This window comes from Chroicocephalus ridibundus, chromosome 13, assembly GCF_963924245.1.
Source record: "Chroicocephalus ridibundus chromosome 13, bChrRid1.1, whole genome shotgun sequence".
NCBI lineage: Eukaryota > Metazoa > Chordata > Aves > Charadriiformes > Laridae > Chroicocephalus > Chroicocephalus ridibundus.
The window spans coordinates 9034357-9050640 of NC_086296.1; the positions used below are offsets into that span (position 1 = coordinate 9034357).

Consider the following 16284-nt stretch of genomic DNA (forward strand, 5'->3'; position numbering starts at 1 on the left):
TAAAAACTAGCTAAAAATCACTATGACCTCTGCATATAGAAGATCTTAATGGTGCGAATTTTTTAACTCTAAAAAACGACTGATTCTTTAGGCAAGTCCTTTCAGTTTTTGCACTCAAACAATTGCCTTGTCAGACATGGCAATTAAGTAACTTCTTGATGACTGGTTTTAATTGAATCCAGATAATCACAAAAATGCATCTCTCCAGTGTGCGTAGAAGATTCCAAATGAAGCTTTTATATAAAGCTTGAGGCTGGGGTATTTTTAGTACAACCGAGCCCCTGGTAGGATGATTTGTCAGAAGTGATTTTTGCAGGTGTAGGACCCAGTGTCAGGACCACAGCTGGAGCACGGGCTTGCCTTTATGGCTCCCAGCTCTCCCATTTTGAAACCAGTTGGCATTGGTTACACAATGTACAGGATGGCTGTTCTGCTGCTGGAACAAGTTGGAGGGGACAATTATGAAAACAGACTTATTTACATTACAATTACAATCCAGCAATTTCTGGATTTGGGTGGGGGCCTACAATCCATGTTAACATTCCCCGCATTCAGACTTGAGCTGAAAACATGATGAGCCAAGTGTTTGCACCCTTTTTAATTTTAAACTGGGAGTGCCTGGGTGTGGGGAGGAGATGGAAGCGAACGTCTTGCTTTCAAGCTGTCCTACGTGGCTGACGCTAAAAAATGCACCAACAGGGAGGTGGTGGTCAGAGAGGGTTTGTCAGAGCCAAACCTCATGGTTCTACATGCATGAAAGTCTGTTTTTAGTGTCAGGACTCTTTGAGTTGGGCCTCACAGCACTACAGCGTGAATTTCGGGAATCTGCAGGGTTTTAAATTAGAACATGATTAATAGAGGCTGTATCTAACGGTGTGCTTCATGCAGATAGAGTTTTAACATGAGTTTCAGATGATAGTGGCAAAATCTGCTTGCTCATCTTCCTTCCTAGGTTAATAGAAAGCTGTTCAAAGCAAATAGACAAAAATAGAAAAAGTCTCAATTCCAGCCAGGTTTAAATCAATAATAAACACAGAACCAAAATAGAGTGGAGGGGACCTTGAGAAAGAACTGAAATGACTCTAACAAAAATACTAATTCCAGTGAAAATGAACAGTGAGGCAAGTCTTGCAGCAGGCGTGTTCAGAAATCAATTACCTTTTCTTAAAAGCACTTTTCCATAATAGGAAGGTCCATCTGCCCAAGGGTGAATTGTTCTGTAACAGTTGACAGGATAAGAATGGGGAGGTTTTTCCCCCCCTCTCAAATTTCCGGTATGAAATATCCAGGGAAGGTGGTAGGGATGGCTCAGAAGCCGTGTGGTGTAGGTAGGACAGAGCTCTCCGGTTGACAGGCGAGTTCTCCGACCGCTGTCTGTGTTCCAGAGTGCGGGGAGCGGGAACCAGCACTGCTGGAAGAGCTCCCGGGGTGCGGGCGGTTGAGCGCTCTGTGCCCTGACCCACCTCCCAGAACACCCGTCTTCGGGGCACCGCGGTCCGTGTTCCTTTCCCAGAGAGGGGACAGTGCCTTTTAACAGCACCGTCCACCGAGGGCACAAAATCAAGTGTAGAGGCTAGAAAGTAGCCTCTTGCAAAGCTTTGGAAAGATTTATTTCATTTTGGACCTAACCCTGCAAATGTTGGCGGGGTGACTGCTGCCAGCATGGCCCAGCACCGGAGGGGAAGGCACCGGCATGTGCCACCGCGCCGTCCCCACGCAGCCGTCCCCTGTGGCTGCCCATTGCACGAGCCCCGGGACCCTGCTGCACCGATCGGCGTTTGCAGTGTAACTTCACCTCTCCAGAAAAACATGCAGGTTTTGTTAATATTAGCAAAGGGTGGAGGGAGAGCACTGTGACCCTGGTTAAACTGTTACAGTGCTTGATCACTTATGTTGAAATATATATTTTAATGCTACACTTGCTTCGGCTTCATTTTGTTGGATCTTGTTACATCTCTGTCAGACTGAGGAATTCAGCATCTAGGTGATTGTTCGCTGTGCAAGGAGACACTGGTCCAGTCATCCTTTAACCTTCTTTGCTAGGCTGCATGGACAGGCTTCTTAAAGCCTTTTATTAAAGGGCACATTTTCCCATTCTTTTATCATTAGAGCACTGTTTCAACAGTTAATTGCAGAGAGATGTACTTTTATTTTTCTAGGCAGTTGAATAGAGTAAGTGCTTTGTAGTGTCTGATGTGATTAATGACAGAGGTAGTTTTACTTCAAGCATAAGCATTCTTCTTCTAGGTGTTATGAACCTTCCTTGCACCAAGTATGGAGTCAGTAGCACAGATCCTGTAAAGGCAGAAATCTGATACCAAGGTGCTAATTCTCTGCCAGCACAATGGTGGAGAAGCAAAGTGTTCCTCTCCTCACTTTAGTATCATCTCTGTCATAAGTCATTCAAATACCAAAATGGTTGCAGGGTAAAATCTGACTGCAAGCTGCCTTGAAGTGGGGGTGTTGGGACTCCCCTGCAACTTCTGCACTCTTCAGCCTTGTGCGGGTGGGCTGGGGCGTTTGAACCGCTAAATACTTCAAAGTCCTTTGAAGAGCCAGTGTTACCTTTGACTTGTCTCCCTCCTCGGCTGAGCTAAGCTCTCCAAAGTTATTTACTGAACCTCACTTGCATTAAGTTGTTGGAGTTAAATATTCTTTTCTCCTGTGGTGCCTTAATCATCTTTTCTGCCTGAAGGTCAATGCTAACTAGTCCTTTCAGCGTGAGCTTTGTGCCTCTGTGGGAGTTACAAAAGCCAGTTCAACAATGAAATGAATAAAATGGGCAGTTCTGTTATTGAACAATAAAGCATAAAAGGAGGGGATGCGAGAATAGCCTGTGCTGTGGAACAATTTCTGTTCAAAGAGATTAAATAAGCAAAGCCTCTTTAACTTGCAGAAGTGACCGAGGGAGAACATGCTGAGTTATAGGAAGCAATGAACTATTTCCTTGTGGAGTGTTTCACACCGTGGGATTTTATTTTTTTTTTAATAGCATGTGGCCTGGGATGCCCAAGTGAGTGTTTGGGCAGCAAGCGCATAGGGCTTGAGTAGGCATGGGCACAGACCTCCCAGCAGTTGATGTAAGCGTGCTAAACCACAAGGTCTGATGAAGAAGAAACTGATAGGGTATGATCTAGCTTCTCACCTCTGCCTCTGATATGAGTAACTTGGACCACTTCTCTGTTTATCCTTCCCTTCACTTGCAAAGATGCTTTGGAGGCTCTTTAGGGCAGACGCCATCTTGCTACCTGTGTAGGTCAGCTGTCGGGTGGACATCTGGCATCAAGCAGATGTTCTGAGGCCTTCCGCCTCATGAGTTACAACTGTGAAATAGCACGCGGAGGAATGGATGGGTGGATGTGAATCACATAACTGAACAGAATGCTAATTTTTCATTTGTTCTTCTTTAATTGGTCACATCTGATACACGATAGTACATGAGATAAACCTGATGGGAAAAGGTTAGGAAGACTTTTTATTATTGGTTGATCTCAGTTTGACAACTTCTTTTGTTTTTCCCTTTTGCTGTTTTTAGCTGCTTCCGTGCCAATGCCTTCGTATCCCAGTTCAGGCTCTGGTAGTTCCTCCAGCAGCTCTTCTACTTCCCACCTGGCATCACCTCCCGTAAGTACAGCTCAGAGGATGCACTGCTTGTGCCAATGGTCTCCCTGCTTTCTGCTTTGAAACAAGGTCTCTGCTTTTGCTGTCTTCTGGTGCAAGTCACTGAGTGCCTTAGTTCTGTCTGGGTTTGGTTCAGTGTCTTCTGCAGTTCGTTTAGAGTTTGGATCTTGAAGGTCGTCTTTCTCTTCACAAGAAATATTTCAGGTTGCTTATTATACGCAAAGCCTTTGTGAAAGAAGTTGCTATTAATGACATAGCTTGTCTTGACAGAGATGGAAAGCTCCTTGGAATGAAAAAATGGTGGCTAATTCAGGGGACAGCACTGCTTACTTGGCTGTATGTTCTGCTTTCAAGCACAGTCTCTGCAGTTTGACAGCGTATCCGCTCTCCTTTGTGAGGTGACCCCCCCCCCACTTTCTCACCAGCCTTCCCAGGCACTACAGAGGGATGTTCAGCAAAGCTGTCTGCTCAGACCAGACCTGCCACAGTCTGGTGGTCTTGTGAGAGATGATTTGAACTGACGGTTTTTCACTCTGGTTACCTGCAATGATGAAAACTTTTCTGGAGGGCAGCATATTAACTGACCAGTGAAGTGACATTCCTCCAGCTGACTGAACTTGAAGCTTGTTTTCGGAGGCTCTTGGTGTGAAAGCTGCCTTTTGACTTTGAACTCAGGAATGCTGGTGGTGTGATGGGTAGGGGAAGGGAGAAGGATTGAAATTTTTTCCTCCATGGCATTACTGCTTTTTTTGCTTTGTTCTCTGAGCTTGCCTGGGCCGAGGTGTCTCAACCTGGTGTGGGAAAAGCTGAGAGGCACTATCAGAAGTTGATGTAGGTGCTCATGACGTGGGCTGTACAGAGAGGAGAGGTTTGCTCTCCTCTGAATGTCGCATAACTGAATCCCTGAGAGCTTCTTCTCCCCTGCAGCCCCAAGTAGAGGGTTGTTGGCTGAAGCGCTCCTGATCATGGGACTCCAGGAACGGGTAGATGGTGTGCAAAGCAGACTCTGTCCCCTGAAATTTCCTGGTTTGGGAAACCAGGCCTGACTGACTGCCAGACCGGGAGCAGGCCCTGTGTCCCAGTTGTTCTGCACTGGTCCCATTCTGCATTTGTAGTTTTGCTGATGGAGGTGCGCTGGCTCAGCATGTGAAAAATACCACGTCTGCAGGACAGAGCAGGTTGCGTGGAAAAGAGACAACTTTGACAGCTGGAAAATTCCTTCTGCTGTACTGCATGTAGAGGGAGTCCCCACTGGTACAGCAGGAGGGTCTTCGGAGGGTGAGCAAGGTCTTAAGAGGGCCCAAGTGAAAGCTGATTGAAGTCTTTCTCAGCCTAAAAATGCGTTAGGATAAGGATTGTGATCTGCTCTGTGGGCAGTTCAGCTGTCTTAAGGCTTTCTTAAACCAGCCGGCCTCCTCCATCTGTCTGCAAAACATGAGGGTTGTGGGGCTATTCATCATTTGGCTGAAGGAAGCAGAAAAATGGGACTTTTTAGGGTCTGTTGTGCTTCTGATGGCTGTGAGGTGTTCATCTGTTGAATGCTTAGCCTCCTTCAAGCCTTTCTTTAACTCCTTATCAGCACTACAGCAAAACAGGGTTGTCCTGAAAGTGCAGGGACACTTACGTACACGTTTCTGAATGCTGCGTACCGCAAAAGTGCGAGTAGAGACAAGATTGTTAATGTTTAAGAACAAAACAAAAAATCGTAACCCAAAGGAACAACCAAAGCTATCTCTGAGAGTTCCTTTCTGTTTCACAGCCATACTAAATTGAGTTGGTAGAAAATATGTGGTTGATCCAGAAAGCCTTAGCGAGGGATGCAATACCTCGAGTGGATTTTTCTAATCTGGGGAGCATCCGACATGTTGGTAGTATGTTTTGTGTAACAGAAGATGCGCTGTTCTGACATGGACATAAAAGGCTGTTCCTTTTCAGTAAACTAAACAGCTGCTTCCAGCAAACTATCAGCCCTGGTTCATCAGCAAAACGCTGTTTGTAGCCTTGTACAGCTCAGTTTAAAGGACCGAGCAGAATGATGAAGTAGCTGTGCTGAAGCCAGTGTTTGTTTTCTTCCTGAATTAGCAGTCCCTTGGAGAGATGCAGCAGCAGCTGCAGGAGAAGGCACTGGCATCTCCGACCCAGGATTCCCCTGGCTTTCTACATGGATCGAAGGAGTCTGCCGGAAGCAGCAGTAAGAATTCGTCCTGTGACACAGATGACTTCGTTATGGTCCCAGCCCAGTTCTCAAGTAAGCTGGTTTCTGGAAATGCAGATGTTCTAAGCAGAGGGGGATGTGGGTGTTAAGGATAGTTACTAGAAAGCTGAAAGAGCAATTAAACCTGTCTGGTGTGACTGAATAACAGGAATGGTCTTGTTCCCAAGCTGGAAGAGACCTCTATCTCAGTGTCTAGTTTCATAGGATGTTTTGTAATTACCCTCAAAGATAGGATTTGAGAGTAAAGATTATTTTGGGACTTCAATAAGAGATTGAACCTGGAAATCCAACTGGAAAAGAAGATAAGTAGGCTCAGAGGGAAATGCCTTCCTCCCACAGAAGCCATTCCCATGTCATCCTGTCTTCTGCTTCACTCAGCATCACAGTCCAAGAGAGGCCTTCAGCTAGCAAGATGGATTTTATACTTGAAAAACATCTTGAATTTAATTTTAGCACCTCTGTGTGTTTTCACTTTGATAGGAATTGCTTGAAAATATATATGTACATAGAGATTAGGGCCCCAGTTCAGCCACATGCCTAAGAATGTCCATGCACGAGTACTTAATTAACCAGCAGAAGGATATTGTTCGACCTTGACCATGTGTCTGGTGCTTTACTGAGTTGGAACTTGGTAATAAATGCTGTGATTCCTCACAGTTGCACTACTTGTTTTGAAACAGGAATTTGGAGGGGTAGAACTGGAATTTGTGAAAGATCTCTGCTGTGCTACCCTTATGATAAGGAAGAGCTCAGTGTTGCTTGTATTTTTCCTGGGAACAGCGATGGGACCAGTATACACTTGTCTTGTGCTAGTCATGTTTCCAGTGTTCAGATGTTCTGGCAAAGGCACAAACTCCCCTGTGTTGTGTATCCAGCTGCCAGCTCATTTGGCTGCCCTGGATTTTTGCCACTTAGGACACGGATGTTTCGAAGCCCGACGTGCAACATGCACTGCTGTCTTTTTACACAGCAGCTAAGTGCTTGCACCAAGTGTGCATATACCTGTTGCCCCAAATGATTCTGTCAGGTTTTGGCCCCCTTCCAAAAGGGCTCCCGTTCAGCCTGAATTTTCTAGAACTTCAGGGTGTAAGGATTGGCAGCATCCACATCACCCTCAGCCCACGCGTGTTTGGCAAAATGCTGACTTCAGAAGCAACTCAGCAGGTCTTGGAGGAGCAGGAGATTCTACCCAAAAACTCAGTTGCTTGGAATACATACAGATTTTTAAGAAAATTATCTTGAATTAATCTCTTTCTGCACTTCCTTGTTCCTCAGGTGATTTAGCTGCTGAGGCTACAGGAGGGAAACCAATCCAAGACAGCCTGATGTACAGCGGGTAAGACCACCAAGGCAACTGAAAGAGTTTAGTCACTAGAGTGTACTGTGCATTAGGGACTTTGGGGTTCTGGTGGATGGGAGGGAAGATGTTGCTGAGTTACCTTCTGTTCCAGGCTTCTGACCATTTTTAGTTTGATCGTAAACATGTGGTACCTGAACACCAGAGTGCACGGGGGGCAGCACGACAGTCCCCAGGGCTCCTACGACTGGGCTCGGCAGAGGGTGCTGGGCAGACACAGCTCTGTAGGGGGGAGCAGGGGTGATTCCCAGGCTCTAACAGCTGGGTTCTTTCTATCATTCTTTAGGAGTTCTCTGGTGACTTCAGCAGGCTTGGAAAGCCAGGGAAGGACACCATCTCCTTCACCACCGTACAGCAGTTCTCCTAGCCCATCCAGGTAAGGAAGACTGTTCAGTGGTGACTATGAACCATTCTTTAATTGAACACCCATTGGCTTCCAAGAGGGGATTTTACAGATGGTGGTGTGCTGGGCAGATCCACATCGCTCCTTTAATTAAAGGGTAACATGAAACACGCAGGAGAAACTCCCCAGTGTCAGGCACTGATCAGTCCCAACTACAGAGCCTGTCTCCCTCTCTTCTGGCCCTCAGGAGGGGCCAGGAGAGAATGCAGTAGAGCTGGAATTAACTCTGTTCCCTGGGGGCCGAGGATTATTCTCAAGCAGAAAGCAAATGTGCTCCACCGGCATGTAGATGCTACTCGTCCCCTCTGTGCTCAGCCTGCAGAGGCGGTGAATATTTCAGCTTGAGACCCTTGCTTCTAAATTCGTGCAGTGAATTAGAGCACAACACTTCAGCCACGGCTGAAACTACTATGGGCTTGAATTACTGGGCAAGGGATAGGAGGGCAAATGTGGAGGAGTGCTGCTCATGTCTCCTTGCTGTTGAAGGGCAGATCTGGGCAGACATAGTTGTTTGCAGTTTGCTTGAAGCTCCAAACAGCTCGTTGCACTATGTCTGTGTAGAGTAATGCTGCTACATGGGCCCTGTTTAGTAATGGCAGGTGCGGGAGTAGCAGTAACAAGTGCAAACAGGCGTGGTCATAGGTGTAGTTCCAACTAAACCAGTTGCTATAAAGTCAGCTTGGGCGCTCAGAAATGTCACAGGTGACAGCTGCCCACACACAACAGCATTAGCTGCCCAGCACCACCAGTGCCTCCAGACCCATTTATGTTCAGAAGACGTTAATGGTCTGTGGAAGGCAGTCCCATTGACTCTAGATCTTGAAGATTTAGGGTACGTGCTGAGCTTACAGGGAGCTGGCGGTGTTCTTCCCATCTCATTCTTGCCTACCGGGGAAGCCGGACAGCTTTCATCTCCTATTCTGTCAATATGGCACCTGGTGGGGGAGGGCAGTTGAAGGGGATTTCACAGTGGGAGATGGATGACCCTAAAATCTTTCTTAAGAAGAATAGGTAGTCCCAGGCTATGTGCTGAACACACTTGTCACATAAATGGAGCCCAGAAAATGACAAAACATAGCCTCAAAGCATACAAATGTATGTGAAGGAGAAGAATATAGCTCAAAGCCTTGCTGACGTGATCAGATTAATTGGCAAGCACATACCACAGTGTGGAGTTTAGTTGCATGAGGCTTCTTGTGCCATTGCCAGCTGAGCTTCTTAACAGCTTATTCCTTAACTGATTCCTTTGCATTTCAGGGATCAGCCTTTGTTAAAGGATTTGTCCTTGTTTTTGGACAGCAGTGAATGGAAATTCATAGAATCATAGAACCATAGGGTTGGAAGGGACCTCTGGAGATCATCTAGTCCAACCCCCCTGCCAGAGCAGGGTCACCTTAGAGCAGGTCGCACAGGAAGGCGTCTAGGAGGGTTTGGAATGTCTCCAGAGACGGAGACTCCACCACCTCTCTGGGCAGCTTGTTCCAGTGCTCTGCCACCCTCAAAGTAAAGAAGTTTCTCCTACAGAAGTTGACTACAAATGCTGCCTACTTTTCACTGTTCACCACCGTTTTCACCAAACTGGCCTCATCATATTCTATTGGATGGCAAATCAATGTCAGAGGCTATGTTCTAAACGTGTTTCTGCTCTCGCTGTCTTTCCTACACATTCCCAGCAGCTTCTGTGGAGCAGATGCCAAACCCTCTAGTGCTACTTCCTTCCCACTTTTCCATGTGCTTTGAAGAAATGCTGAAAAGTTGCTTCCTACTGTGTCTGGGATGGGGAATAAGACATAAGTAATGAAAGATTGGAGCAGTCACTCCGAATCCAGAGGGTAAAGCATGATCTTTGATCTGTCCCCTGAGAGTGCTTTGAACTGATGCCACCCAGGTGTGCCCTTGCTGTTAACACGGGTTTCGGCGCCCTTCGCTGGAGACATCCTGAGGCCCGTTGGTTCAGTGCCGGCAGAGAGGACTCTTGATTTTTCTCTCCCTCTGTCTTTGCTCACTCCCAAGCAGCAGTTCTCCCTTTCATGTGTGGCTCTAGGCTAGCAAGCAGTGCTGGATGCAGTCCAACTAGGACAGAAAGCAAAGGCTATTTTAGAGTGGCCAGCAGTGGGGTTTCCTCAGGATGTCGTGGTACGCTCTAGAGCAGCTCTCCTTGCTCTTAACTAAGAAGGTAAGGACTAGGCAGAATTAAAATATGCTGACAGATGATATCTTTTTTTTTTTTAATTTTTAAAACACTTCCTTGTTGAAGATGCTTAGTAAGTCTAATGAAAGGTAATTCCTTGGATGTATCCCACAGCAATGGATTTAATACCATTTTCAAAGAGCTGTTAATTACTGCCAAGTAATTGAACTCCCTGTCCCAGCTTTATCTCCAGGTCTTTGCAAATTTACGGTCAATTGCAGTCTTTAAGGCTTGAGGCCAATTAGCAGGTTTAGTATATGTCACCTCATTTGGATGCTTTCTTTTTGCAACTTGTGGTTTGGGGAGAAACCTGGCTTCTGTAAGGGCTTGATATAACTCTTTGGGAGAGGGGGGGATCCTTTCACCTGAGAACTTCTTTTCCTCCAAAGGATTTTGACTAGATGGAAAAGACAGCATTTGAAATGTATGTTGAAAGTCAGGATGTGTACAAAGCTTGATGTGAACTCTCATATTTCTTGGTTAAGGCTCTGTTTGCTTTATGTCTGTCTTGGCACCATGTCTTACACTGATGGAAGGCAGAGACACCAAAGCCTCACCTTTCTGCTGAGCAATCAGAAACCTTGAATACCTTTGTTTTATTGTATGTCAATGAAGAATCAAGGCTTCCATGCTACCTTGTGGAGACAAACATCAGATTAAGAGTCTGTTCTCCCAGTGGAAGAAACAAAAGCACACAAGAAAGAATATATAGAACTTGAAAAATTAGTAAACCTGTTGAGAGAGGAACGAAGAAATAGGAATCACTTTTTGATCTTTCAGCCTTGATGAAAGATCTCTTCCAGTTATTTGTCTATCTTGTGATGGAGGAGCATCTTCATGTGCACAATGTGGAGATCTGCAGACCCGTTTCTGCAGGTCAGCTTTGTTCAACACCATCACCATGAACTACAGGGCACTACTGACTTTCCCCAGAAAAGAAATTCTGGTAATGAACTGCCAGATAAGTCACAAACTCTTCCCTGTGCATGCATGTATGTTCTTGATGAATTAAATATCTCCTTTCATCATATGTAAAGCACTTCCACTCTGAGCATTAGACCCGAAGAAGTGATGCTTCCTGCTTCTCAGGGACAGACACAGGCGTGTGTCCTTGATTGGCAACAAGGAAAAGTGCAGAAGCCTTCATTACCAATAAGATCTTTCTGTAATTGTGCAACATCCCTGCAATTGGCGTTGGCAGTTTTAAATAGCATTGCCATGGCAATTAATCCTAGAATTCTGGAGCCTTTGGGAAAAGACTTTAGGCGGCTACTTAGTTAAATGCGGTGTTTGCATGGTTTGTGTATAGTGTGGTGTACAGGCTAAGAGCAACAGGGGAAACTGTCACCCCGGGGAATAGATGTCAGACATGAGCTGATTAACCTGCTTGGATGGAACTAGAAAGAAGTCTGAAGTGTGCAGAATGGGCCTGTCCCATTTTGTGTGTGTGATGTTCTAGCTGACCTTGATGAGTATAGAGATATCAGCTCCTGTCCCCCAGATTTATTCTCTCCTGAGTTGCCTTCACCCTGCAGTTAATTTGCAAATACTCAGATACACACCACAAGTTTGTATTCTCTTCGTGGCACACTGAGACTCTCATGGCGATGCCATTGCTGCAGCAGTGCCTCCTCGTGAATCGCAGGTAGCTCTTGGCAGCACAATCTTTGCTGGTGTCCTTTGTGAGCCACGAGTGTTTAGCCCCTGTTTGATGATGTGCTCGTTGGCTGTGGATCTGAGCTGCTGGAAATTAGGCCAGTTGTGGCCTGAAATAGCCGGGCTCCAATTTTCCTGGAGGGAGTGGTGTGCTTGGGTGTACGTTTTAACTTCAGTCTGTGGGTGGGGATCGTGCTGGAGGAAAGGTGCCTGTTTTCAGGAGATGTGTGGTGCCGCTTCCCTTTGATAGGACTTTGAACTGCCTCCCGGTGTAAACCCACAACCTGAGAGCAGCCGAGGGGACGCTCCCTGTGTACAGTTGCTTTATGAAGATAAAACCTCCAATTACCTGGCTGAAGGCCCACCCCTTACCAGAGCCTTTCTTTGTGTGTCTCGTTTCAACAGCCGGCCAGGTCAGTTTTCTAGCAGCAAGTACGGACACTCTGTGCCCATTCCGGTCCCAACGCAAATCCATAACTACCGGCGGATCGAGCAGAACCTGCAGTCTCCCAATCAATACGCCTCTCCACGGTAAGTGCTGGGGCTGGGAGGAGGAGGTAACGGCAGTGCAGGGGCTCTTGTGTTACAGCTTGGGGGCTGTAAACCAAACTGCTTTACAGTTTGTCCTCTGTACCTCTAAAAATTTCCCTCTGTGATGGGCTCTCCCCCATGCTGTAGGGAGCCAATGTGGTGCGTGTTATGTGGTAACACAGTTTTGGGTTATTTTTGTAGCAGTTGAGATTTATTTGTTACCATGTACTGTAAATTTTGGCTGCATGTGTGTATGTGAGACAGCTCCCATCAACTTTCAGTGCAGGCTGAGCCCCTTCGAGTCTGACAGCTTTTCCCATGCCAGCTATGGGTTGGGTGTCCAAGCAGAGAGAACCATCCATCTGGCAGATGCCTTTATAAAAGGAAAAAGTTGAGATAAACAACTAAAATAGATGGGGCTACAAAAGTTACCCGACTTTACCTTAATTGGTTCCTGTAGGTAGTCACGCCATAGGTGATGTGTCTGACACGCGTTGCGTATTAATGTAGTTATGCAGCCAGGACTGATTAAATCATGAGCAATTTATGCCTGTGAGGCAGAGCATGTTTTCTGAAAGTCGTCAGGAAGGTCCAGATGCCAGAAGGTCCTTCAGCCATGCAGCTGACCTTCTGAGTTCAGTGGTAGTGCCTTGTACATCCAAGGCACATAGGGCTTCCATCTCTTCTCACATATAATTTCTGGTTCTTACAGGTTTGAAATCTGGGTTGACAGCGGCAGCCCAGGTCACAGACTGGTTGGAAGGAGACTCATACAGGATGTTAAGGAGTCTGTACAGCAGGGGCATTCAAACAGAAGTGTCTGTGAGGTGTCGTGTCTTTTTTTGGATGAGTTGCTTTGGTATCTGGATTAGTTAAAGTTTAGATTTCAGAAGTAAGGTAATACCTATGTCAGCCTAAGTTTGGGCTTCAGCCAACCTAATTCAGCATAAGGCTTATTTGAAGTGGACCCAGAAGTAGAGGCACGATATGTTGATATGAATCAGTGATCAGCAGAGAGGTGGTTTTGTGCCAGTGTTGCTTTAATACTATTTTATGTTAACTTCGTCGAGTGTGTGGCAGGTTTTGTGGTAAGCTCCTTCCTCTTTCCTACATGCTTTGTATATTTTACAGCAAAACTTGTGGACCCTGTTAGTGTTGGAACTCCCAAAAGAGTCCTAGTTATCCAGGTGACGTATAAAGTGAGAGCTCCGGAGAAGGGGCAGAGGAGGATGCACCCGGGCACGCTGTGCCGGCCCCAGCCCTGGTGATGGGCTGCTGCGTTCAGGTCCACAGCCTGCAGCTACCAGTCAGCGATCAGACTGTCAGGTCTTGTTCCTTTTAGTCACCACTGTGTAATGTTGAGATTAGCATCATCCCTGCAGAGGAACTCGAGGAATGGACACAATCAGGATGACTCACGGTCTGCTTTTAGCATCTTCTCAAAATTTCTGGCATCATGGTTTTTTTTGCCCCAGGAAGCCATATTTATCTCTCACCATCACTTCCTCTAATCAGCAAATTCAGTAGACGCCCTTCAGGAATGGAAGGAGAAAACATCAAGCATCTAGTATGTGATTCCACTTCTCCATCAGGTGTATCCAGCAGGCCATTACAGCCAGGTGCCTCATCATGTTTGCCAAGTCATTTAACTACAAACCTTGACGTACACTCTTGTTTCTGAAAAATCGACCGCTGTCATCTGACTGGGTGGTGTATGCCTGTGTAACGCAGCTTGTTTGTGGACAGATATGTTGCTTGCTGAGGTGGTAATTATGTGTGCATACTTTTGGCCACATCACCTGTCCTGCTCGTCTGCTTGCTTGCTTATCCCATGTCTCGTAGGGTGGCATCTGACATTCCACATCTTTCAGCAGCAGCAGTCAGCTGGTGTTTTTTTCTGCAAGTTCCTGATAGATAACATTCAGCCTTCTGGATGGCTTATATTCTGGAGAGTTAAAAACATGGCAGAGCAATACTTTCTGCCACTGAACATCTAGGTATCTTTTCACCTTGCCAGGTGTCCCTTCCCTTGTTGTATATTCATTTTGCCTCAGTGCCAATCACTTGATGAGTGCTAGGTCTCTGAATCTGGAGCAACCTGAAGAGAAGTAATATTTTTTTTTAGGTTAAAATTTTAAAGGATTTCCTCTTTTCCAAGGATGTGAATATAGCATGGATTCACTTGGCTGAGAAATGTAGTAACACAAAGGATCCAATTCTTATATCTCAACTGCTGAAATAATTTGTTTGTTTATTTATTTGTTTTCTGAAATGTGGTGCAAAGTAGTGGTGTTGAGTAGGTGTACTGACACTTCCTCGGAATGACTTTGCCGTTCCTGGGTAATGTAGCTACCCCTGCTTGCACTACTGAGACCCCTATGCCTTTGTTCCTTCTGCTCAGATAACGTATGGACGGCTTAATGCAGTGTCACTGGAGAGGAGGCAGGATACCTTGGTGATGGCGTCTTTCAGTGGCTTGAGCATAGAGGGGGGGGTTTTCAGCATATTAATTGATTCCAGTCCAGAAAAACCACGTGCTGGCTGAGACTAATGTTCTTTTAACAAGGGAAAAAATGTTTCCAAATTGAGAGTAGAACGAAGAATTTGGTGAAAAGGCTGTCTTCTCGTATGGAGGAGTGTAGTGAGAATCTTGGTGAAGAAGCTTGCAGAGGCAGAATGGTGTTTCAGTAAATAGAGTTTAGGTTGTGTGTGCTTAACGAGCGGTGAAAACATTAAAATTTTGAGAAGTAATTAATATACAACAATCTCATCTCTCTCCAGAGTGATGGTGTGGCTGTACTCGCTTTCCCGCTAGTCTAGTTTCCTCTTTTGTTTTGTTTTAGCAGCTGGGTTGTACTTGGGGTTCCTGCACGTTGGGCTGTACAAATGACTGTTAACTCCCGAAGGTGAGCCTTCACAAGGAGGTGAAGGAGTTTGGGGCCCAGGCAATTCTGACTATCCAGCCCAAAGAGAAATTCCTCTGGGCAGTACTGAACTGCTTCAGATCTGACAGCCACACACTGCTCTGGTTTGCTCTGCAGCTTCTGATTTGAGTCAAAGCTGCGTTGCAGAGCAGTGCCTTTGGCACAGCTTACCTCGGCATCGTACGGCCTGCGCTCACGGAGCTTTCGACCTGAACGGCTGCTCTGACAAAATCGCGAGTGGCTCAGCACAGGAGGGACACTAGAATAAAGCCCTCTCAGGGAATTCTGAAGACGCTGCCTAAAATAAACGCCTTGGACGTAGCAAGATATGAAACCCTTGTCTTGTTCAGGATTGGTGTAGCATCTGAAAGCATCTCAAAGTGACTTCTGAAAAATAACAGGCCTTCCTGCTTACAGCTAAGCTAATATCATTCTTTCTTTTCACTTGTTTTGCAAAATTTTGTTTGGATTGAAACTCTCGAGAACAAGGATTATCATCTTAATCTGTATTGGTGTAGTCCTAGAACCGTGGGATTTTGATCCAGGTTAAACAGTCAGTCATTAAAGCTCTGCTTCTGTGGCAGTAGCTGTGTGTGCGTCTGGTGATAGTGTTCTCCTCACTCCTTCTATACGGGTATCTGGAGTAACGTGTGCTGCTGCTGTTTCCTCTCAGGTCTGGTACGGTTCGGAGGTCTAGCAGTACAAGTCCTCTTGGTTTTCCTAAAACTGGTGCTTCCCCTCCTTATCCTGGAGAGCATGGATCTGTGCCCAGCTCTAGAAAGCTCCCCTTTGGCGGTGCCAAGCCATTTATGCCATCACCACAAGGTAAGATGTCGACCGGCATGTCGCTGCCCTAATGAAATCACGTGCCTCTTTCCTGTAGCGAGAGAGGTTATGACCAGCTGTAGCTGCCAGGTAATAGGGGATTCAGATGGTTGTGTTCTCCCGTGGCTCTTCTCAATAGATTATTTGACAAGTGTTTGGCCTTGTCAGATAATACCTATTAGCCCCAGGAGAGGCAAGCTTTGTTTTGATATCTGCATCAAACATCTTGCTGCCCTCTGAAGAGAGCTTCTGTAAGTGCAGAGTGTCTTTTTACTGGCTCGGGCTGGGGTGAGGAAAAACATAAGCTAATTGTCGTCAGAGCAAAACTCTGACCAGCTTTGGAAGGGCTTGAACTTCACCATTCAAACTGAAAAGTAGCTGTCTGAATAACTGCTAGCCTGATTCAGGTGCTAACAAGCAATTTGAGTGGAAAGGCATAAGAAAAACCCTAGCGTGCAACTGATGCAACTTGCTGTTCTCTATAAAGGAACAGACTCTGATATAACTGGCTGTTCTATGTCCCTAGCGTCTCCAATCCTGTATTTATTAGTATCTGCTGGT

At 46.0% G+C, this 16284-nt stretch overlaps 1 protein-coding gene across 8 annotated transcripts in view; it reads left to right on the plus strand.

The window, feature by feature from the left end:
* ULK1 (unc-51 like autophagy activating kinase 1) overlaps positions 1-16284 on the plus strand; it is an 83857-nt gene that overhangs the window by 50429 nt on the left and 17144 nt on the right. For 7 of the 8 annotated variants that reach the window (XM_063350705.1, XM_063350698.1, XM_063350700.1 and 4 more), the window contains exons 13-18: positions 3536-3624; positions 5704-5869; positions 7112-7172; positions 7480-7569; positions 11849-11974; positions 15572-15723. In XM_063350705.1, the coding sequence (XP_063206775.1) occupies positions 3536-3624; positions 5704-5869; positions 7112-7172; positions 7480-7569; positions 11849-11974; positions 15572-15723 (684 nt within the window). The remainder of the gene's footprint in view (positions 1-3535; positions 3625-5703; positions 5870-7111; positions 7173-7479; positions 7570-11848; positions 11975-15571; positions 15724-16284) is intronic. The other variant, XM_063350699.1, reaches the window with a different exon arrangement.